Below are 25726 nucleotides of genomic sequence, written 5' to 3'. Positions count from 1 at the left end.
AATCCATCCGTTTTGCCAGACACTACGTGAATGTCGCGACAGCATTTACACCTATCAACAAGGTACCGGGAAATTGACTGGTCGAAGTTGATCTGTACAGGCGCTAATGTTCATCTGACTGTCTTGTCAAATGATGGGTCACGTGACTCTCACACTTCCTGTTAGTTTCGGCTTGGCTTAAACCACTGAAATTTACTTGGAATGAGAATGTCTCAGCGCTTTCACTATTTTCCACGTATTTTCTTTGAGTCTGACGAAGAGATAGCGAAGTGGTACTCCTCACACAATCTGCGTTGTTATAAAATAAATGATAAAAACATGAAGTTTCGGTCGACCGGCTGCAGCCATTCTCGTCCCATTCAGTGACTAGGAGATGCACATTTAGTGTCGAGTCTTCCTTTATTGCTGAAGCGTGAACAGACAGAGTTTGTTAATGGACGACGGGACGGACATTGGAATGAATGAATTCGAGGCGAAACAAGCAGGAATAAGTTGTAACACCTGGATCTGTTTTCGATTGATGGGGGGGCGTCATGCCTCAGTGAAACCTTTGTGAACATCATCAGCCACACGAGCATCAACACTCCCACTATGTCCATTTAGGTTTTACAGACAAACTAACCACGGACCATGGAACTGGGCACCAAGTGAATCTAGGGTGAGACGGTTAACGGCCAATTTTACTTCCTCCGCAAGTGGTCACTCGCAAAATTAGGATAGATCAGATCCACACCATGATCCACTTCATAAAGTAGGATTCTACACGTCCTCATGTAAGCCTACTTTATGCTGTCACCAAAATCACCTAACTCTGTCCCGAAGAAACAGGAATGGACTAACTTTTGTTGTAAATCAGTGAAAAGATTTCGGAAGTCCACAGAGAGGGTGCGAACTCATCCACAATTCCCACCATCAACCAAGGGAAAATATCAGACAGTTAACCAATGCCGATAGCTGATCTACTGTCAATTAACTCCTAACTAAGACCATCTCTCTAAGGCAAACATCAGTCTCCTTGGTGGAAATGGGAATGCTGCTTCCACTTGAAGCGAGAAAGCCCAAGTCACTATTAATATTACTGGGTTAATTTAAAAAATTTCATCAACATCCGTTAAGGTATTCCGAAGTCTCAGACAAGATCAAACTAATGGCTTCGACTTTGTGGGGCGGGCAGAGTTTGGCGTTCGAAATGTGGGTTTTTATTGGTACTCTGATGAGCAGGAACATAGTTGATCGCCCTATTCTGAATATTGAGATATGTCTAGACACCCGTTTACCACGATAACCATATTAGGAACAAGCAGGTTCTTTCATTCATTCTTTCAAACCTTTGAAGAATAGAAGTAAGTGCTGTTCTCTGTTTGCAAAACAATAAACCAAATAGAATGTGTCGTACGCTCAAGTGAGTGAGTCACGATTGGTTCTAAGTAACAACATATCGCTACCGTTCACGAGTGTCGCCAAAACGGAGCTTTGAATACAAGAAGGCGTAGCAAGGGTAGACAACAACTTCCGAAATAATCTATACAATGAATAACAATAAAACAGTGACTGATAGAATGCCCAATCGTAGATCACGTGGTGCAGTCTGCTATGCCACACAAAATGATTGACGGACTGTTCTGTTTGTAAGGTGTGAGCTATGACAGAAATGCACATCAGGTAACCTAAAAACTATGTACAATGTGTCTCGATTCCTAAAGGCTTGTCCACAATTGACGTGCACTCGCTACGGCACGCACGTTTTGAGCTGAAGGGCATTCAGCAGCGATTTTCACGATATTACGGTGAAGTCGTAATAAATTTCCCCAGTATCTTGTGTTCAGAGAATGAGTACCTACCTGTTAAATCTGGGTGAGTCTAGTTCGGGTCACTGGCGCCGAGCTGTTTCAGACCATGAATTGAGGGAGTAAACTCACACTCTATCTGTTCCCCTCCGTCTAGCCAAATTTTTGCCAACTTTATTCTGCGGGTAGTCGAGCCTATGTTGTCTCCATACATATCACGTATTTTTTTGCAACGTTCGCTAGAATACCATATACGCCTCCAATACTGTCAACTACCTTCACCTGCTGACGTCTTTTGGCATCCCACGCAGCATTTTTGTCGCATTCAACACGGTAACTGCTTGGGTGTAGGTAGATAACGCTGAAACTGCTGTTCCTGCAGTTTTGCTTCCTTGTATCACACTCTAACGTGATCTTTAGGAACAACAACAACTGTTGCTCGGAAAAAAAAGAGTATTCCTAGACGATGCTGCTAGTCCATGGGGGTCACTCCTAGTGACTGTTGATAACAATGAATGATGCCCACAAAATATCAGACATTGGCTACTTAACAATCGACCAAGTAGATATGACAACTGTTGGTAGAAAGCGGCATTCTAGGGAAATTTATCGGCATGACCACATCCAACTGACTAAATGATGCTGTGCGATTTTAATGGAATTTATGATAAGGCAGATACTGCCGTCATCCACTGACACCTTATCCAAAGTCGGTGTATTACAGCGGATGTTTCAGACAGGGCCGTAGCACATAAACTACTGTGCTACTATGCTTAAAATCTGAGTATTTGTGGTTGTAAATATGGGAATTTTGACAGAAGTGGTCTATTTGGAGAAATGTGAAATTTCTGTGGAGATCAAGAATTAAATCGAAGCTAGGCGTCTTCATAAGCCAGATGGAGAATGTTTCTTACAGAGATGTTGCGACGGTTTGCAGAGCACGAATTCAAGACAACTAATGTGACCAAGCTAACTATCAAACCTCTCAGAGTCTCGGAAAATAAAACCCAAAGAACGGTTGTGGGGCTAGACTAAACATCCTTAGGGTAACAATGGATGCATTTTCTGTTTTGTCCATCCGACTAGTGGATCCTTAACGGTATACCCAGCTGACTTCTGTCTCCTAAAATAAGTACGACCAAACTGACTTGAATAGGTAATCGGGGGGAATAAAACACGCCGGTGGAATCCATTGTAGGTATATAGTGGTTGTTGAACTTTATGCGGAGGTGAATGATCGCTAAAAGATGTATTTGGTAAACAGCCACGCGTCTTTTTCGATTTAGCTAGTTCACTCTTGTAGCGAAACCAGATGCACTCCAAAAGAGGTTTTCCTTGAAAAAATCCTGACGGAAAGGATAGTCAAAACCAGTTACTCTGCACACCAAGCCAATATTGGACCGGTTCCGCACCTGCCAGAATTTGAAACAACCCAGGGTTGCAAGCAAGCGTAAACTCCAGCTGATCAGAACATCACGCAAAAACTCGGAAACCACTTGATGTTTTATACCGGAGGAGCATCCGACATCCCTCAAAAAATTTGGCACATCTCACAAACAAAATGGGCTCTTACAAAAAGTACCTGTGCTGAGGTCATGGCAACAAATTTACGACCTCATCGTAGCAGCTAGAATTGCGAAAAATAATAACTAACAACCTGGTAGGCAACAGCGGTCAGAATACCTAGCTCTGACAAACACCGGATAACCCGAATTCCGTGCTGTTCATTCATATAACCTACTAAGATCAAATTAAGGATCAATTGACAGCGAAAAAAGCGTAACACTGATGTGTGATCACACATTTTAATCACCGATCAAGATAGAAAGCCTGTCAACAAATACCGCAGGCTGTAAACCCCTGTGCTTCCGTCAGGCATTACCTTGAGAGAGTTTAGTCCTGTCGAGGCACTCAAGCTTTTCAAACAACCGAAAACACCGACGACTGAAAACCCCGCGAGTTCGTTTTATCGGTTTACCATACAGCTCACGAGGATCGAGGCAACACCAACGAAAAAAAACAGTGTCGATTTGTCTATCAAATTGTTTGAATACTTTTTGAGTACTGTGCCGATAAAATATGCTAAGAAAGAAAAAAGAGTTGACCAAGATCAAACTCAAAATCTACCATAGTCACGAATGGTAGCCAGGACGTAAGTCCTGGAGAAAATTCGCACAGAAAGGCGAAAAATCAAAGTTTTATTGAGCGATTCCGACAACGGAAACCGCCATTAGGGTTGTACATTCCTTAGTGTGTTTGTTTATTAAGGGTACGCAAGAGAATGCCCAACAAAGCTGAATATACATGAGTTCAACATATCACCTAAATTCGTGTATAAAAATATTCATTGGAGGCAAACTTGTGCATAAACATACATATGGTCTTCATAAAGGTAACCACTCACAAGGTTGCTTAAAACTCTTCCTTTGTGAAAATATACTGCGATATCTCGAATATTAAATCAGGTGAAACACGAGGCGGCCTTTGTGCAGTACATCCGGTTGAAGAGTATCATATGCGGGGGATTCAACTGAGACTCTCGTGAAAAACCAAATCGATTTGCAAATGGGTGCAGTTATCGGCTCTTGGCATCAAAATTTGTGGTCAAAAAATTACAATTTAGTACAGCACGAAACCCCAAAATGTATGATAAATGTGTCCAAAGTACATGAGTGTAAGGCTTGTGACCATAAACATCCCGCAACGCACGAATGCCGGACAAACGTGTTGGTGTTTATTCGGATGAAACAGCTCATCAACTGTCCTCTTTGGGAGAAAAAACGCATCATTCTATAACCGACTTTCGGACATTAATGGTGGAAGAACGCAACCATATATTACAGTGCCCAGGCAATCTACATACTCGACTTTCACGCGCGAAAACCTGACCAAAAGACGTTGCTTTGTGCTGGGGGTTAAAAATATCATGTTTACTGGTTTTCACTATGATAATATTCTATTTATACTAATTATAATTATAGTTATATATATACATATATTATCATTATAATTATAATCGGTTGGAATAACATCAGCATACTCGGCCGGGCAAGAACAAAGGAAAGACGCGAGTTCATGGAGGCGTGGTACTCCAATGATGAAGCAATAAACAGACACATTGAAATCGACCCTGTCCACCAGCCTCTGGGGACAAAGGAAATCCAGAACCACAAAACCCGGAGCCGAACAAGAACTCAAAGAAGAAAGCAATAAAACGACAAACTAATAAAGATAGGAGGTACACCACAGACCAATCAAATAACAGAGAAGCCAACCACGCCAGAATACAGATCACCAACGGACCTACCGGAGAGACTAATGGATGGCAATTTCAACCGTGGGAAGCAAGTAACACAAACCACAACGCAACATAGATTGAGATCATACCAACCAGAATCCAAGTAAGATGATTGTCAATGGCCAATCAGGTTACAGCGCAAAGACTGCTCTTTGTAAACTATATAAACGCAGGCACGGGAGAGAAGGAAAACCCAATCAACAGCGCACTAAACATGTCTCCTCGGATGGTGACGAAACGCTTGTAATTCGCTTGCCAAGCCCAGCGAACAGATCAGCAGCCACCTGATCAACTACCAACTAATGCACCCGAGCTACCAATATTCCAACACATTACCAACATCTATAATGTAATTTTACGGCTACAGCGATAAAACGAGATGTTGGTATAGCGAAACCTCTTTCTCGTTTCCTGCAATAAAAACTACTGAAAATTATAGATGAGTTGTTTATTACATTTACTAACGAGTAGCGAGCAGTTCATACAGTACTTTGACGTCGAAACAAGTTACTGTTCACAAGAAAACATTTACATGTAGAAAATGCGAACACTACACGATTTCTAGCGTGCGACGACCTCAATAAATATCACTGGGTCAAAGGTGATATTGATTTTCTGTTTGATAGTTTTATGCGCCTCTCCTGAAACAATAGCCATTGGATGATCGCCAATCATGTTATCCGTTTACATTTTGCAATGGGGGCTTCATTCTGCTGTTTCACATGATTGTATCCTCATTAATAATGTGGTTGCTCGTCAGTCGCCATTTGCATTTGCAATAAAAGGCCGCACCCAACCAAAACAGCACTGCAGGAGTATCCCAGTGCTGAGCGCACCAAACGTATTTCACTCGCCATCGTGGGGCGCATGCGCTTACGTTACCATACGATAGATAGACGGCAAAAGGACGCATTTTGTTGCATCTTGCATGACAAATTTGACTGCGAAAAAACTAACCTGAGCAAACAGCGAACTCCGAACACGTTCAAGATAGCGGATTTGCATGCTATCCCGAAATGTAGGGTTCGAATTGGCCTGCTACGCACAACTGATGAAACAAACGCATGGCAAAAACAAATTGCCACTGCGGCATCCTGCAAGTTTCTGATACTTACTTACTCTCAACAAAGCTGGTATCAACTTTGTAAAGAATACATGAACGATATTCCATTGGAGAGAACTCATTACTAATGCTGATTGAGTGGAGTCTAACTGGGTGAGATTGCTGATGAGACAGCGCTTTATTGGACACTAGTGAGTAAAAGTTTTTTTTCAGTGGGATGAACAAACATATGCCAGATACATTCGTTTGCCTCACCACAAACGAGAAATTTAGCTGGGTCCAGTTGAGTCTCTCGCAAAACCAAATTTGTTTGCCAACGGGTGTAGTTCGCTAATTTCGTGCAATTTGGTTTCAAAGAGAGCATGAGGTTCACGGAAACTCGGGGACTGCGTCTACCTGATGAGCCCCAAGAAGGGCGAAACCGGTCGTGAGGTGTCGAGAAATTTTCAGCAACTTTATGAATAGTGCATTACGAAGAAGTATATGCCAGGCTTATCAGTTCTTTGTGATGGCAGACGTTTCGTCACTATTTTGGATGTCATCATTGCGCGGTTGAGTGAGTGCTTCTTCGTTGTCTGCTTGATTTCGTATAGTTTTAAAAGGTTATCTAATGTGTGTGATTGGCCAAGTGGAAAACAAGTTACACAAATTGATATCAGATCATTTTTGAAAGGCACAAATAGGTACACACCCAAAGACGCACTGATGATGTCTCGCCGATTAGTGACGAACGGTTCCCAAGCTAACTGTCAAGTTGAGTGAACACCCCCAAAGCCACCTGATTAGTTGCCAATAAACTCACCTAAACTGTCATCAATAATCGGACACATTTCCCAACAGAATTTAAACCTTTCCCATGGTAACAGCGTTCTCGATATGGAGAAGACGTATCTGTCTCACTCGGTGCTTAGCTAGTGTGAGAAACTATTCCACAGGCCTGAAATCAGGTATTTTATGGGACCTAAAAAACCACTCGCCATAAAGAAGCACATAGGAAATTGACAAGGTTTTGAATATATATTGAACTGGTCATATCCTTGCAGTAATCTTTACAACTCTATTTCCCTACTTCTTTTTCACATTGGGATTATTATTAAGGCTACATGTTTTGAAATTCAAGCAGACGCGGTTATCGTTAACGGGTAGAGCATTCTTCAGGGTTAATTCATTCACTTCCGGAGGGATTCTGCTCAGAAGAAAGTTCTCTTTCCGCAGAAAAAGCTATCTGAAGAATTATTACTACCTGCAAGAAGTGTTCCAAGGAAGGAAAGAAGTATTCCACAGGACGGCAAATTTTATAGGCGGCAAGGATCCTAATGAGCAGAAGGAAACCGACTCAAATGAATTGTTCATCAACAGGAAAGAAGGACTATTTTTTAACTCGGTATTTGTGCGTAGATATCTGCATGCGGGCCGTCACACGTAACCCATGCTAACGTTAGTGCGAAATTTAACCATGGGTTCGATTTTCACTACAGTCCGGAAAGCGCAGTCTTGAAGTATGCATTCCTTCAAGTTCTGTGAATTTAACGAGTGTGACAACATTGTTGAGTTTGAATCATGTCAAATATGATACTATTCTATAACCCGTACTTCAAAAGCGCGTTTGAATGCGCTAATGCGCTCCCTGAATCACAAAATTCAGCTTCCACATCAAGAAACTGAAAGTCAGAAAGAAAACCGGTAAACCTACACCTTGTCAGAAATAGTTGTAGTGACTTATTCCTGGTCACTATTCTCGACAAAAACTAAACTGAATCAGGACGCTTTGGTGACCCTCACAAACCACATCCGAAGCAGCTCATACAGTCATCCATCCAAGCCCGAACAACGCCTGTCAATAGGGTATTTTTTGCTATAAAAAGTCAAAAAGTCCCTGTAGCGCTTCGAACGCAACGATTCAAGGAAATGTGCTGGTAACTGTAAACATGTGGGCAAAATCTGCAGATGTTGATCCGGTCGTATCGGGACCATTGGTCCTAGACATTCAACTACAAAGCTCCTGGCAACCAATCAACAAAGAGCCAGTTAAAAACTAATCAAACAAATATAGTAAACGGGAGATTTAGCTGGGGCTTAGATGATTCTCCCGTGAAAACCAAATTGGCGCGCTAATGTGTAATTGTGGAACTTGGTAGGATTTGGGCTCAAGCAGAACATAGGGTTGTCGGAAACTCGTGAACTGCACCTTGTGAGTAGTTTCCTTTATGAGAAGATTCTCTAGTTATTTTCCAAGATCACTTGTCACAAATAACTGGTCAAAATTAGAATAGTACTGATGTTGTCTGGGCGCAGTATATGTACGTTTTGTTTTCTACCTGATACAGACCTGGCCACTTGAGGCGTACAGTCATATCAAATAAAACGCAGCCTTTTGTGGACCGTCAGTGTTAAATTTACCTTAGAATTTGTTCGCCTGTTATTTGGGCTTTCATAGCTTATGCTGCTCGGCAAAAAGGACACAGTCATCAGTTTACGCAGTGTCCATTGGGGGTTAAAAAGCATGTTTGTTGGAGACTGATACTTTCCCTGTTCTAAGGATGTAAAAGTCCTGGCAATACAAATGCTTGCTTAAAATATTAACTGCATTTCTGTTAGCGTCTTAAAAACAATTGTATGGACAATCCCTTACAACTGTAGCTGCCATCTTAAACAGCCAAAGCTTATAGCAGCCCTTTACTCAGCAAAGTGCGGTGCAGCTATCCCCGCAAATATCAGTGGTGTATCAGTGTAGTATCAAGAAAAACCTTCAGATCAAAGCGCAAACCGAGCGATACCATTTGTTTTTAGTAAGACTTGTTGCATTGTGCTCAATTGTGATCAAAGCTGGTTGGCTAATTTTGGTAGTTTGTTGCAATCTGAAGAGCTGAAATGGCAAATAAGGCGTTATCAAGGATGTGCAAATGCATGCTAAGTTAACACGGAAGTGGATTATTGGATTTAAAACATAAGAGAAGAATGAAGTTTTATTGTAAACCATGCGACCGGGAAATTTTGATCTGCGTTCGAAGTATTTCATTTTGTTTTCTAGCAGAAGCTGCAAACCCTAGTCGGCAGTCTTTTCTGAACAATTATCCATTCAAATAAGTCGATAAGTACAATTTTTATGTTTTGCACCTATCTGATGTCAATTTCTACCAAAGAAATGGACTTTATCAAGACTTCGCCTTTCAATGCGTTGCCCAAGTCGACCACGGTTGAATACCACGTGACAAATGCGTACAATGATTGCTCAATATGTGCCTGTGAGGCAACTAGCAAGGAGCACAGCGGACGTTTGCCTGTTGAAGCCGCCCAGCAAACAGGTTGTCTTATAGCGTGACTTCCAAATTCGCCGCATAAACCCAGAAAACATTGTGCGTTTTCGAAATTATCAACTACTGGATTCCAGCTACTCAGTGGAGGCCATGGCTATCTATTATTCGTCGAAAGCCACGATAGATACTCAGTCACCAATTTGTAAAATGCACTTCTCAATGAAGGGTCTTAGAACAATGTCTTAGTTGCCGATCGCTTGCATTACCTGGCTAGATCATTCACAACTACATATCTGTGTGACTAGAAAGGGAGTCAGTTCAAAAGCTGACGCAAAATTTCTTAGAACAATGTCTTAGTTGCCGATCGCTTGCATTACATGGCTAGATCATTCACAACTACATACCTGTGTGACTAGAAAGGGATTCAGTTCAAAAGTTGTTGTTTTCGTATCACTGTATGGGGAGAGCAAAAGCTTCCTTTAGCTTAAACTGTTTAGATTCTGTTGATCGTATCTGGCACTTACGAAGGTTGCTCTGATCAGCTCTGGTCTATGTTGTTTATTTTTGTCAGTTAAATATTTGTGCTTGGTTCCTTCAAGCTTAATCTTGTTGATACAAACGGTAGTCCAAAGTATTCCACACATCTGAGAGACAAATCCGCTTTCAATATTACACAGCCGTTTGACTTTGAATTTCCGCATTTTCAATTAATCAAAAATTATCTTAGTATCAAGATAAGGTTAGCAAAAGCGTAATCTGGAAAGTTAGTTATAACTGCGAGATTTGTGGAAACAGTTTTTGAATGATTCTTCTAATATTCCACTTGGATTAGACAACGGGTTTCTATGTGTGAAGCGAAAGGCGCGGAAGCCCAAAACACCTTTGGGAAAATCAAACTAATCGATCTTCTCACTATAACTCGGAGTAAGAATAAGCACAAATGTAATCGATCTAGTAATTTGCATCGACCTTGAGCGGAAAAAATAATTACGTATTCTTGAGCTAGTTAAAACACGTTACTGGTGATACTCCCATTTGTGGCATGAGCTATTCAAAGCCTAAACGAATCGAATAAACTTCCTCTTCGACATATTTCATAATTTTACCCGGGGCGATCAAGAATGGCATGAAACGTCATGTTTTCGTTAAACTGACGAATTTTTTTGCCTAGCACACAACATCGAAAGTCTTCAGTGAGTAGTTTATCTCGAATTTACTATCGGCACATTGGACAGGCATCTGCAGTGACCCAGTAGGAGTTTGCCATCATCGGCCTGAATTTTTCGTGCAACGTTTGGAGATAATGGAAGTGGATTGACGTTCACATATACATTTGGAAACATCCATTAAAGTGTACGTCAGTTTTTTTCGGTTTTTGGCGAAAGAGGTAAGGACTGCTTCTATCCACTGCTAGTTTTGTTAATTCACTCGTAGTTTTATGCATCGCGGTCACTACGCAATATAATCTTTCGAACATTTATTTTACAAGAATTCAGGTACATAAGGTTTTACCACTTTTGTTCCGTCCTTAGGTAGCCTCTAAGCTTACTTCAAAAACAGATTAACTTAATGAGTTGGGCCGTTCACCATCCACACACTGGTGCACGGTTACCCCAAAACTGATGTCCGCTTTTATGAGAGCATTTTTATAAAAAGTGGTCCTCATCGGAATTGTGTATGAGGACCCCAAAAACTGTCATCTACCGCACGACCGTACTATGGGACCGCAATTGTCCTGAATTCGAAGTAAGATTCCATTTCTAGGCCTTTGGTTGCGCCCATTTGTTTTATCAAAGCATACACAATCGAATACCATATATTTCCTGATGTACAAAAGTTGTATTCTTCTGAACACGGCAAAGGCAAACATTTGTATATCAATTTGGTTTTAACGGGAGACTCGTCTGGAACCCGACTGAATTTCTCCATTATGATAAGCCTCAAGAAGAAAACCGATGGTGGGCTGTTGAGGAATTTCCAGCACTCTTATGTATCGCGATATCTCGAATACTGTACCCAGTGAAACACAAGGCGGCGCGGTGAAGCACATTTAGTTGCTTCGGAACATCATAAAGGAGAAATTCAGCTGGGTTCCAAGTCAGTCACTCGTCAAAACTAAACTGATATACAAACGAGTGTATTTGTCGAAATCCGTCCAATTAGAGTTCAAGAAGAACATAAAGCTGAAATAAACTCAAGGACTGTACCTACCTGATGAGCTCCAAGAAGGGCAAAACCGGCCGTGGGCTACCAGTTTCCAGCAGCCTGAAACGTAATGTATTACGTCTGTATACCAGAGGCAACTTTTACCTCCCATGCATGTTGAAGGTCGGAGGTAAAACGTATCTCTCCAGACCACCTATATTCTCTCCCTGTCTATCGTCCACGTCCGATTTTTTCCACTTGGCAGACTACATTGCTCACTGCGCGGCTCTGATGAGCCAGATAGCTGTGGCAATAACTCCATCCCTATGGCTTATGCTTTTGCAACATTGTCCTTGTTTGGGCTTTGAACCAAGGCTTTTGAGGTACTCAATTACCCTAGCGTCATTTTGTGAGGGTAGGGTTAGAATTCATCAAATCGATGTCACTGGTACAGTCAACAGGGTGATGATTGTGCTGAGGTGATTGTGCGTTTTTGGTTGGTAAATGACATGAATGGGCGCACATGTTTTGATCACTATTTTGGCATTTACTACGCTGTCGCAAACCCAGCGTCAAACGTAAACATCCAGTTTTGAATGGCACACAACCCGCCGTGTTTCCCTATAATGGGTAAACATCAAGGGAGTCATCAGAGGAGAACGGATTACAGAAAGTATTTCTGGGGCTTGGTAATAACATCAAAAAAACTCAAGAATTTTTCAATTCACACCTTATCCTTTAAGTGAAGCAGAGGTACGCTGAAAAGCCGTAAAGTACTGAACACTTGTTTCATTCTTATTTGGAATGACCAGCGCTACACACCTCATGAAGTGTCGAACGCGCAATCTCTAGGCAAGAGCTCATTACACTGCTTATCAGCCGACCATGGTCGAATAGTTCGATCCTTATTGACTAGCTGAGAGGTCATGGAATAAAAACTCGCTGAGGACTCATGAGTTGTACCCTGCTAATGAATCCCAATAGGTGAGAAACAGCTCTTTGGATTCTGGCTATCGATACCTGAGGCTACGGATAACCGCCTGAACTTCGCCTCAATAAATAGCCTAAATAGTCTAATTTACGCAACAAACATTCGCGAGACTTCTTCGTTATTTGGTTTCTTCAATACCCGCTATTTGATTATCGTCCTAATGACCAAAAACTGGTAAGTATTCGAAGTTTTAGCTAAGCGAATCTTTGAAAACTACCGAAGAGATTTTTAGTATCACTCCAGATTAAAAAGGTCTTCCTAATAATTTGGACGTTCCACTAAAGATTAAAAATAATTAACTGAATTATTTATTCAAACCACGGCGCATCTAAGGATATGGATTGCTGATCAGCTCTAATAGAAGCGAAACTCCAGTCCATCGTACCTTCTTTTTGATACGGACTCACCAGAATAATTGTACCAGGACGACTGTTCAAACGATAGAGATGCCAACACAAATAATATAAATCCCGTGGCAATCTACAACTAATTCGTAATAACGCAAAGGCATCTTGTTTCTTCCACGCGAAAAATGCCAAAGGATAAAAAGAACAGAAAAGCTCAAACGAATCGCAGCAAGCGTTCACCGACAAAATGACCATCCAAAGGAGCTCACAGTGATCGTCTCTACTTTGAATAAAACGTCAACTAACCACATTGGTGAGATACGCAAATCGACTGTTTGCATAACAGAAAAAAAAGTGAAAAACAAGGTCATTTACTATCAGCTGACTTCACGGCTTACGGCACTACATAGTGTGAAAAAAACTATCTTCATTCATTCATAGGATAATGGAGCAGTTCCATGTTTTTGTTGATTTGAATCAATGCGAACTTCAGTAGATTCAAAACCTTATCCGTTTGAAGATAAAGTCAGCAAAGGCTTCGCAGTGATTGAAAACATTAATTTTATTGCACAAAACCCAATATATATGTTTCGATATGTTTACATGGCAAGTATCAATGAAATATGCTTTTGCAGCTAAGTAAAAAGGAGCGCGCATGTAAACTCAAAGGTGATAGGCAGGACCACCCTATCGATGAGGAAAAATCAACAACTCGCTGTTCTGACAGTAGTATTGTGGGCTTCTGGACAGGAAAGTCATGCATATGCTCTTCTTTCACATAAGGGCTCATCACCTGATGCCAGATAGGTACGTTAATGGTAGTGATGTTGCGATCACGTGGTCGTCAACTCAGGTAGCACGCCTACGAAAATTTCGGCCAGAGAATAGTACTCATCCTAACCATTGGTTAATTAAGCCCTTTATGAATTAAGTTCGCCTAAATGGTTGACTTTTACTTCTGACTAGCGAAACATTCATATTGGAAATTCGATAGGTAAGAGTTCATGAACTTGACCGGACTACATAAGGAAGGTGATATCAGTTTCGATAACATGAAGCCACAAGGTACATTCTAGTTCCAACGAGGACTAAATGTTTCTAAAAGAAAGGGAATTTTTCTAGATGTAAGTGTGGTGCACTGTTGAACAGGCGCGAAACTGCGAAAAAATACCATGCAACAAGTTTGTCGTTCCGAAGACAACTGTTACCTTTTCAGACGATAATAAGAACACCCTAATTCTTCACAAAACACATTTAATGCCAGTACAGCTGTTATGCGTGAATTTGCAAATCGAATCGCTCTGTCACGTGCAATTCTTTTTTTGCCTGACAAGGACGTAGTCCAATTCATTGCTTCATTTTCCGAGCAGTTATTTTCAGTTATGTGAAACCGGTACCGGAAAACAGAAAGTGTACTGATCAACTCTAAAGATAGGCAATCACAAAAGGCAAAGAAAGCTGTAAAAAGGTTTATAGTGTTGGCTGAACAAGTCCTCCAGAACACACAGATAGTGTTGCCTATCCGTATTAACTTTCTGTTAGGTGTGGGCGATTATGCAAAGCATACAATCTAGACAGCCTGAGTTCACTGATGTTTCTATGTTAGAGTAAAATATTTCTACTTGTTTGGGTCAGGAGTCTCCATATAATGGTAAGCACTGTGGATGCCGACACCGCGAAACAACAGTAGCTCATTGTATGTTTAATGCTTTATGTTCAGCACGGTAAGACCTCAAAGATGTGTTCATCGTCCTAGTTGACCGCTACTCAAATCGCATTGTGGCTGAACACATCCCCCTCTTTTGTCAACAAACGGGAGTAATGGATAACAAACATTCAGCTGAAATGAAACGCTGTGCGTTGCGTGTTAACATCACATAAAGTGAACATAGGGGCACATGTATCATTAATGAATAGTCTACGATACTTATATATCAAATACTTTCCATAGCCAAATAAACAAACTGCCGCAGTCTTCATGTTCCAGGACCCATATGTTAGTAAATTTGAACAGTAGCTGGTGCTACTTGTTAAGGTCGCTTAAAGAGGTTGAAGGTCGCAAGGAGATTTAGAAGAGAGAAATTCTGTCCTTCAAGTAGAGTAAACTAGTACCGAAAAACCCAGAAACAGTGTGCAGCTGTTTGTTTGTTGTTAGGAGCTTTCAGCAGTGCGCGAACGAATGTGACCTTTTGGTGGAGGACTGAGCACTACTCATTCGACCACGAGCTGCTGATGGGTCACGTGACTAAACGATACTTAGACAGGACACAGGACCACCAACGTTCAGCCACACAGTACACATCATGTGATCTGGTGTTAACAAGTGCACTGAGTGACATGGATAGTGCAAATGAAGGGTGGCGGCACCGTGTTCCGTCTAAATACGAGTTACCCACACTGTTGGTCGCCGTTTGAGGGCCAAAAGCTATCTTGGGGACGTGGGCTTGAACTTTCTCGAAGATCCGTCACATGCACACTGTTGAGGAAATCAGACAAGGATAAAACAACTGCACAGTATTTCTGCAATCATCAGCATAGGTTTATTTCACCTGCAGAACTAAATGTTGATGTCTAAAAGGCACTTAACATCCAATGCAAATTTGCAATGAACTTCTGGTTCCTACTAATTGCATGACATTGGTCGTATAAACCATATCACATGTTCAAAATGAGTTTGGATGGTTGATTTGATATGATACCGAATTATTACTGCACCGTACATACTTGAAGGTCACATATTTCCCGTTTGTTTGTTCCAAATCAGGGCAAACCCATTTGGTTATACTGGTACATTCTTGCGAACTAAAGCGATCCAGTATGGATTGATTCATTGGTTCACCTAACCGAATACACAAGAATGGGTCGTAACCACGCGAATTATGACGTTCAGCGCGTACAGAAACCCAGGTAATGAGCCACTTAAACGTAGATATGATATAATTTATCATCCGACATAAGGCTACAAGTTACCTGTAAGGGCTACCCCCAAAAACGCAAAATTCTGGAGACCAACGCTCCCCAAAAACCATACAAGATATGTTTTCCTTGTCCGTACTATAGGGGAACTAAACACTAACAAGTGCGGACAGCAGATGACTCCTAGAAGGAACATGTTGTTGGGTAGGTTGACCATTTAGTTGTATTTAACCCTGATATGCTATCATCGGTTTGAGTAAACTAAACCAAGAACTTTAACGGGTTCGTGTGGATTTCAGATAGATCGTATACACCCAAATAACTTAGGTGAAACATTGAGCATTGTTTATTTTGTTGCAACCAGTCGTACTGTAGGATGTTAGCAAAAATGATTTTTGTTCAGATAATGGGCACTAATTGTTGTTCAAACTAGGTTAAAACGCTACTCAGTACGCAAAATGTTTGAACCTTTCCACCAATCACACATAGCCATAGAGGAAAATGTCGGTAGCTCAGGTAGCGTAGACGCACAACTACTAACCCACCGCTACGCGATACTACGCTCCCCAACAACGCACTGATGATGTCACCCCGATTAATGGTGAAACGTTTGCAATCAAATTGCCCAGCTCAGCGAACAAGCCAACGACCACCAACGCAGCCATTTTAACATGAAGTCACATGGATCCAGTCTGAAAGAATCCATCATCCTCCACCCGAAGGTTCCACATAAGACATTCTGATCACACAGTAGATACGTGCACATAAAATAAATCAGTCTGAATGACCTTGTACCAATGGACACCTCCGGGGAGTACTAGATTGGATGCGGAACAACACAACCTTAGACTGGCAGTATAAAACAATGCCAAGCTGCAACTCAGAGGAGGGAGAACATCGAGGACGTTGTCGGAGGTTCTGCAGAAAAGTACAGGCTAATCAACGGGATAACCATACCATACTCACGGTAATACCACAACATTCCGCAGCATTCCATTTGAACTGTTGCATAATACAAAGGCTCTCTGTCACATAAGCTAATTGGCTGCTGGAGAAATCTAATAAACACCTTATCTTTAGGTCGTGTATTTGTCCAAATATGTGTGGTCCTATTTAGACCTGAGGTGCTCAGTTTCACATTTGTGATTCGCTAGTGCGAATACCAACAGAATCGGTAGCTTCAGTCTTCTGTTTCCAAATTATCTAACCTTCATATGCATACACAATATGCTAAGTACCGCAGTGTTCTACGCACTCACGTATGAATTCGTTGACATCGTGAATAGCTAGAGGAACGAGTGACAGACAGCTGTGACTAAAACTGTTTATGGTTCGCAGATTGCGTCGAGGATTGGTCAGGGACTGGTTAATGACTGTCAAGGTCATTGAAGTGCAACTACAACTGCTATTAGTGAAAGTCTGACAACCGAAATGCGATGTCTGGCAAGACGGAAAACACCGAAGAAACAAAACCACGCGTCCAATCGGGTTGTCACTACGGATAACTGTGGAACCTCTACGACCACAACTCGTGATTGCCATCACGTATGGTGTGACGTTTTTTATGGGTAGCAGTTCTCAGCTGATTTGTTCGTACCATATAGTGAAGCCTCGTTCCACACCAAACCTTTGATAAAAGTATATTTTCGTCTTTTTTTGAAACTGAAAGCAGTAAAAACAAACCATAATGTAGTCAAAATTTTCACATGGTCCTTCCTCTCTGTAACGACCCACTCCCTAAAATAGGACTGAGTAAATTTGGAAGGTAACGCAAGTGTCAAGCTAGATGAGACCAAATTTGCTCAGAGCCTCTTAGATTTAACAGAGGGACTGTATACCGAAAGTATAAATAAAAAATATTCAATAGAGGGTAGACTATATGAAGAGAACTGTGACCCTGAAATTTTAACACGAAAATATCCGGACAAGTTAAATTAGAACAAATGTATGTAAGTTTGACTCGTCACCCAACAACGTTTACTGTTGGATCAACTGTGATTTGTCGAATATTTCCGTGTGAAACGTGTGGCGACAGGTCTGGAGAAATGTATTGGTGCAATCCAAAAACTGACGTCGATTTTCACACACCCGGAAAAATGTTCCAGGTAGTCCACCACTTATGACAGGTTGACTGACGTCAGTGAGTGTTTCCTTTGCTACTTACACGTATGTTTACAGGCCTGCCAATCCTTTCTCCACACAACAGTGTCTAAACCAACACATAGATGACCTCAACTGTAGACGTGGATGCAACTATGCCTCTCTTATGTTGAACCGTTTAGATACTTTTGTGAACTATTTTCGCAAATCTGTCCCAAATTCTCTGCAGTCGAACGTTGCAATTTTTATCGCTCAGTCCTAGTTTCCAGAGACAAATATTGCTATAGAATGTGTCTTAGATAGAGAGCACACGCCACAGACATTATGAATCTATTCTCTTCTGTTTTGCTGAATTTCGTTTCAAGGAAAATATTTCATTATTATTGATTTTTTGAGTCAAAAAGCGTTCTGTTGCGCAATACAAACAGACAAGAAAACCGTTACCGAAAAAATGTATTACGACAAAAACAAGAAAAGACGGACTGTGTTCCTGGAAAAGTTGGTTTGGCACCCTTGTGATGTGTAGAAACAGTCGAGTGAAGCACGGGCACAGGATATTACGCAATCAATAAATCCCAGCTAGGGTTGAGTGAAACGATCTCAGTGCGTGTTTGACGCAGTTGATACATCTTAATTTGTGTAATATTGCTCACCGACAGAATAAAGCATGACAGAGACTGAGAAAAACTACTCATAAGTTTGATGACAACTCTTGGACAGTCCACAACCGGTTTTGCTTTGCTTGGAGCTTATCAAGTAGGCGCAGTCCCCAAGCTTTCCTCAATCTTATGTTCTACTTGAAGCCAAAATGAAGAATATCATAGCCGTAAGATTTCGCTAGGATTCATTTTAGTCTGCCGTTGAAGCAAAATTGGTGTGCACATGGATGTATCTCTTGACGATGGTTGTTTACCTATCAATTGCTACGATCACGATTTCACAAAAATTGTCATTGTGTCCCCACAATTGAAAAACAACAAATATCGCCCTATATGTGGCACTGGTACTGACTCTTCTGTACTCACAATGGCTAGGAAAAGCACGCGCCTGATTGTCTGATATTTCCAAGGCTACGAAAGCAATGGTTGACTGACAGGCTAATGACCTTTGACCATCACCTCAATAGTACCATTAAAATTGGTTACTTTTGTTCTGAAAGCGTCTCTGAATTATTATGTAAAAATAGATCATGCAACACGCTAAGCAACTTGTATGCAGTAGGTATATCAAAATGATCTACTTGTGAGGGAAGTGAAAACGCTTCAGAAAGTTACTTTATATTTACTCCACAAGGCAGTGAAAGTTATTGGTGCCAGAATCTGTTCTGGATCAGAATGAATGATTTATGGCCATATGACTTAATTGCACAATAATTAGTTAGTGAAATTGTACTGTAGTGTACACTGTCGCAATGTTTTTTTCATCTATTCCGTCACTGATGTTTGTTCACCCTTATAGACTAATTTGGAATCTTGTTGGAGGCGTGAGCGGTGGCAGTTGAATGTTGTACTTTTGACACAGGAAATCGATCAGTTTATTAGAAAATTGAAGCAGGGAACGATATATTAACCCAAGTTACCCTAACCTGGTTAAGGTGCTTCGTTTCCACGCCTGTCCCAGAGCGGATGATGGATGACCTTCGTGTGCCCTATTCTGAACGTCACTCAAAATGCCTTAACACATGACAGACAAAAGTCGTCTTACTACTTTTTAAGTAACCCAACTGCTTTTAAACCATGTAGGCGGTTCTGTTAAGTAAGTCGTGGAACGTGTTTCCCTGTAGCTGTTTCCATAACTTTTCGAAAACGAAGCGAACTGCAATCATCGGTCTACGAAATACACCATTCTACTATCAGTTTGGAATTTACCATTTGGAAAAATATCAATTGGAAGCTTGGCATAATAAAGAATTCTTTCTTGTCTAGTGATACAGTGGGTCGTTTTTGTCGTGGATCGTAACTAGTGGAAGATTTCCAATTATATTATAAGTGACTGTGATTGAAATCAACTGAGGCAATGCATTTTCCAAACGGCCTTTAAGTTGACTCTTCCATAAGACTCTTTTTATCAGAAATTTTTCAACCTACTAGTATTATGATTTTTGCTTTATAAATGTGACCAGCTCTCTAATACGATCAAGTTTGTTGGCTCTTTCCAAAGATTGTACAGACTGGTGATGTATTTTAGAAGCACTTGATGCTAAACTTTGATTAACTAGATACTAATAATGTCATGGAACTTAGGGGTTGTTTACTGGTTTAGTAACTTGGAAATTTAAGATTCACTTTGTCTTGTAGGATGGCTGTAGTAACTGGAGGTGCGTTCTGCACATATGGTTGTATTCAGCTTTGTTAAAATAATATTGACGCAGTGCAAAGTTCGTCACGCTCCTCGCCGGTAGTATCTTCCTCTCTGAAGGAGAACATACACGGTAAACTGGTCGTTGGCTTGTTCGCTGAGCTGAGTGATTTGATTGCAAACGTTTCACCATTAATCGAGGTGACATCATCAGTGCGTTATTGGGGGCCGTAGTGGTATGTAGCGGTGGGTTAGTGGTTGGCAATCAAATTGCCCAGCTCAGCAAACAAGCCAACGACAGTCTACCCTACCTGAGTTGCCAACATTTTCCTCCATATAAAATGGGTAAACTGTTCACTCTGGGAACATATTCTCACCTCGTAGGTAAGGAAGCTGACCAGTAATCTCAAGTGCACAGTTGATGTGCACTGATGGTGTCTCCTGGTATAGTGACGAAACGTTTATAAGCAACTTTTCAAGCTCGGCAAACAGATCAACAGTCATCCGATCAGCAACCAATAAACTCACCTGGGCTACCAGTATTTCAACAGATTACCATACAATCGCAAGTACTACAAAAATTTGCCCATTTAAGAGATAATGCTTGCACCCAGTTTTCTCACTGCGAAAGAGATGCTGAAGTACTGATTGTTTTTTCCCCTAATGCACACATCAATCGACAGGATATACGCGTACAGCCATTTGCACAGTACTCACACACTGAGGAGTATGACATAGAGCACTTTCATCGGAAAAAAGACAACGTAAACTTCGTCATGCTTGAAAGTGCCATAAATCATTCATTTAACGTTCTAATTGCCAAAACCCTAGGTGAGTTAAGCTTTTTAGCTTTAAAGCCACGTATGGATTAGGTCCTAAACACCGACATTTTCGACCACACTGTAGAAAATTGGCCATTCAGTACCAGGTGTGAATTTTTATACATTTAAGAAGATTTCTCAATGACACATACCATGTGTCCAACTTTTCAGAAACCTCGCCTGAAGAACTAACGTTTGCCAATTATGTTTTGCTGCTCTTACAGAAATTTATTTATTAGAGACCCTTTTTTCGCTCTGCTTCGTTAGTTACTTATGTTGACGCTTTTAAACTAGTGAAAGGACAAGCAGGTGAGTTATTATGATATAAATTTGTGATATAAATCTAGTGCCTTAGGAGCTCGTTTATGACAAATTAGGTTCCTATCACAAGCTGACCTGAGAAAACCTTCTCGGTAATGTATACAACAACGTAAAACATTCACATAGGTATTGTTTGAAAATACGATAAACCGTCACCTATTACGCCAAGGAAAGTGTTGCAGAGACTGGTTCGCGTTGGGAGACACCTCGACCACTATTGAACACACTTTTCAGCAAGATTTCTTTACGACCTGTTCCATATGTAGTATCTTTAGAGCATAAAAAGGTTATGTTAGAAATAGGAGAGAAAGACGTACTGCATACTCTATGGTTACTTGAAGGAAACCCTTGGCTCACAGTTAGAAAGAATGAGTTTGCACCAATCCTATGGAGTTTAGCTAGCTGTTTCCCAGGCCCAATAACAAATGAATTGCATTAAGTGCATTTGCTAACCATCATTCGTAAGTATTCGGTATTTATTCTCATACCGTATTTTTGCAGCATCCACTATTGCTTTTTATGAGGGAAGCATATTTCTTTTTTTATGGCCAAGCTATCCTTTAAATGGTCGCACCGATTATTCGATCGATACTAGGTTACCAATATTGAATAAAGATGCTTGAAACGTTAATGCGGTGTAATTGGACAATAGCGAGCTGCATTTATGGCTTCCGAAAACATCCACAAACATAGTGTACTCCCGAGGAGCTTGTTGGTTGGCCACGCACAGGGGTGTTATGGAGGTGGCAACCGTTTTAGCTGATCTAGCTACACTGTGCCCAGCTTCATTTTTACAGGTGTAGTTGGAGCTACGTTCTCCCAAGGATTATAGTGCAGATGCTGCGATTCACGTAGTAATGAATTTGAATCCACTTAGTGCGATACGTTTGATATTCTTTCGAACAATTCAGTAAGTCCTCAAAACATCTCAGTACTAATAGTGGCAGTTGTGTGTATTACCCTAGTCTAATACCGTGCCAGAAGAAACCTGGCTGACAGTTAAATTATTTTTTAATGTTATCATTCTATGTGGAATCTTAAGTTCAACAAAGTCCCTATTCAAATAGGCTTAATACTAGAAAACAAAATGAAATCCCTAATATTCTTATCGTTGTAGGATCAGGTGACTGGGTTTTTATAGGAATAAATTTCAACAACTGACCAAATTTTTTTCAAATCAAATAATGTGGCACTACTATCTAAATCCAAAATGGAAGTTTCTGTGTTGGTGTTGTCTTGAAAATTCATGGCAAATGACATGGAATAGTCCCATGTCCCACTACAACCCTGGAACATTTTGTCTGTTTGGTAGATTTTTTAAACAAATACTGGCACCCTTGGTTTGTTGGTGGTGGTCTTAGAAGCAACGTTTCGTCGCAGAGGTTTCCTCTGGCGTTCTGCAGCAAGTGGTTTGAAAATGCCCGATTGGAAGCTAGTCATACTTAAGCTGGTACTAAGACTATCATTTAGCATAGTCGAAAACATTTCATGTCGGTTGCTTCTCCATAATTTATCCGTAGTAAACGTACCGCTTGTTAGGCATGGATGTATGAAAGCGCCTGTAAATCATTAAAAATGGAAGGCTTCTAAGCTAACTTGTCTTTCGAAACTAAGGAAGAGTGGTTGTTCCTTACAGTCATGTATTTTGTTTGGGCTAGTACACAGCAGTTGGATCGGTTTTGATTCTAGGCCAAGTCACATTTTGTCACACACGTTTTACATGATACCATTTGTGCCCCATTTTAATGGGTGTATGTTTGGTCCAAGCTTCGGTTTCTATTGAGGTCTATTTCTCAATAAATGCCTTTCTAGAAAGTTACAGCACCGACACAAGTCATATCTTTAGTGGGCAGAAAATTGATTAGGGCATGCTGCTGTATAGAACATCCGGTTGAAAATTCAGAATAATGTGGTTATTGCGCCTGAAAAGCGCCCTCTGGATTATGGACTGAACTACAAACTTTTTACTGGTGAAAACGGGATTTGGTAGTAAGTAGGTTGTAGAGTACTGGTAGTTAGCATAAAATTAGCTTAGTTAAATGAACAAAATGAATAGCTTTGGGATTGCAAGTTTTCATCAGCTCTGCTGATCCTGAAATGGGAAGGCTTTGAAATCATCTATCATCTGTCACCACCCTCTTAATGACACATGGTAGCGCGACAGTTCTTAGGTTTTCAGATGTTACATTATTACGATCAAGCAGTTTTTAGCATACTAGAGTTTTTTAAGGGTTTGAGGTGTTTGATTGGTTCGTGGATCATGTAAGTGCAATATAATAGAGCCTCCTCGACAGCTTTTATCTCTTTGCATGACCAAATAGATAGAAATTAACTTAACAAGTGTTCTTCGCTCTAGAATGGCCGGTAATTTCCGGGGTTTATCAAGTGATCATTTCAAGGGGCGGCTTGTTTTGTCAGTGCGACATGTTTAGTATGTAGCCCGGGAAGTTGTGTGTAAGAACAGGGTAGATATAAAGGACCTAACAGTTCCGTATACCTCGACCTTTATGACCGACCAGTCACTGCCGAGCAATAAACGGGAATTTTTAGGCTTTCTGTTGTCACTGGGTTTTCTGGTTGTCTGTTGAAAGAGGCAAAAACCATCTAATAAGGGCTGAAAACTTCCAAGCACTAGACGTGTTAAACGAGGGGATTGTTTTCGACAGTGGTTCTTGGTGCTCGCAAAAGTCTTCCAGTACTGTAGCAACCCTATTGCTGAGCATCAAGTTAACTCTCAGGTGCTTTTGGAAGGCCAACTTTGGTTGTGGCGGTATTACCCATTTGAAGGAGGTTTTCAAGTTTGTATGGTCAAACCAAGCGTTGACTTGCTCGTCTGGATCGTTTAACTCCTGAATACAGCCAATAAAAACAGACCCCGAGTTAGTACGTGCAGCATCTCCTGTCTACTAAGGGTCCACCTCCCGAGGCTTGTAGGTCATCAGAGGGATTGGACTGTACATTGGCTACAGCATATAGTGGCTGTGGGCAGTCTTCGCACTTTAGCATAGGTAGAATCCGGTCTTCCAGGAAGCTTGATCGCGACAGTTGCTTCAAAAGATATCAGTGATTTTTTCGCGTTCGAGTTTACCCGTTCTACGGCTGAGATGTATTTGGACTGTTTAAACTGGTACTGTAAAACCAAAGCTGCTTTGTAAAAAAAACTGCACTGGTAAGCTTCGTACTGGCTTACTGGAACCAGCTCCCTTGGTGAATTTGAAGCCCAACGTGACTCCCTTGTTGCTGGAGAGCAGTTGGCTGTTCGAATCACGTTGGTAGACACTAGTGCACTCGAACAGACGAGAAGGCGTGATCATCTCACTCTAATACCATCAGCTTGACCTCGGTATGACACTCCTTTCAGAGTCGAAGTCCACTAGATTTGGCTGCTTACTCCTGCGTGCATCCATTCAAGTCAAATGGACCAGGGACTAGCCATGTAGTTAGTCTGGAATCCATGGATTCTATGACAGAGAGCCCTGCAAGTACCAGTCGTAATATGACATAACCGAAATAATCAGTCGCTACAAAAATGTAGGCTGATTAACGAATAAAATATATCTTTTTATGGGCAGCTACGCAGAGCAGTTTTACGGCATAAAAGTTCGATTTTACTTTGTGAGTAAAGCAAAAAGCCAAATGTAACTTCACGGTGCAAACTGTTCAAACAAACTACTTAAACACTCTGACGTAGTACAGTTTGCCAAAAAGTTTATCAATATAAGCTTCTATAAAAACCCGCAGTCTACAAACAAGTGTACTCAGTCAAAGAGGCAAATTGTGACAAACCTTTTCGTAGCGAAGTATTTCTTTCCGCTCATAGTTTGATAAGGTATTCCGGTACCTATTCAGCGCTTCGAACGCAGATAATCCACTAGTTGATATAAACTTTTTTTCCGAGGAGAAGGCCGAATCCGAAAGCGATCCAAGGTCAACTGGCACTCCAGTTGACTCTATTCCGTCCGCACGCATTGTTATTTTACTATTTGATAGGTTGAGTGAGTGGCTTCAGTGGCATAGTCAGCAAATCCACCAGTAGCGCACGTTGACACGCGCACACACAGAATGCATTTTGAAAGTATTCTTCACGTGCAAGGTCAAGTAACACACTCAATTGCTTCAATGTATGAATACTTCATCCAGTTCGTCAAGTCGAAAAGGCGTATCCACATGCAAAAAATACGAGGGCTTATTGGCTGGAACTACTAGTTGTCCTTTTTGCAGACAGACTCTGCGTAACCATATGAAAATAAGGGGGCGGCTGTTACTCAATACTCACAAGAAGAAATCTTCCTGGAAATTTCCAAATCACACAAGAAAGCGATATGTACTGCTCAAGAGGCCAGGAAGATGATCAGTGAACATCCATCCGAGAAGCCGTCACG

General features: G+C 41.1%; 1 protein-coding gene across 1 annotated transcript in view; it reads right to left on the bottom strand.

The window, feature by feature from the left end:
• T265_03155 (hypothetical protein) overlaps positions 1-25313 on the bottom strand; it is a gene marked incomplete at both ends in the record, with an annotated part of 79874 nt that extends 54561 nt beyond the window's left edge. Inside the window, one exon of the mRNA XM_009167568.1 lies at positions 25131-25313. Within this exon, the coding sequence (XP_009165832.1) occupies positions 25131-25313 (183 nt within the window). The remainder of the gene's footprint in view (positions 1-25130) is intronic.
• Positions 25314-25726: the final 413 nt, after the last annotated feature.

This window comes from Opisthorchis viverrini, assembly GCF_000715545.1.
Source record: "Opisthorchis viverrini unplaced genomic scaffold opera_v5_43, whole genome shotgun sequence".
NCBI classification, from domain to species: domain Eukaryota; kingdom Metazoa; phylum Platyhelminthes; class Trematoda; order Opisthorchiida; family Opisthorchiidae; genus Opisthorchis; species Opisthorchis viverrini.
Note: the sequence above shows the minus strand (reverse complement) of the source record. Positions and strands in the feature narration are given on the sequence as shown.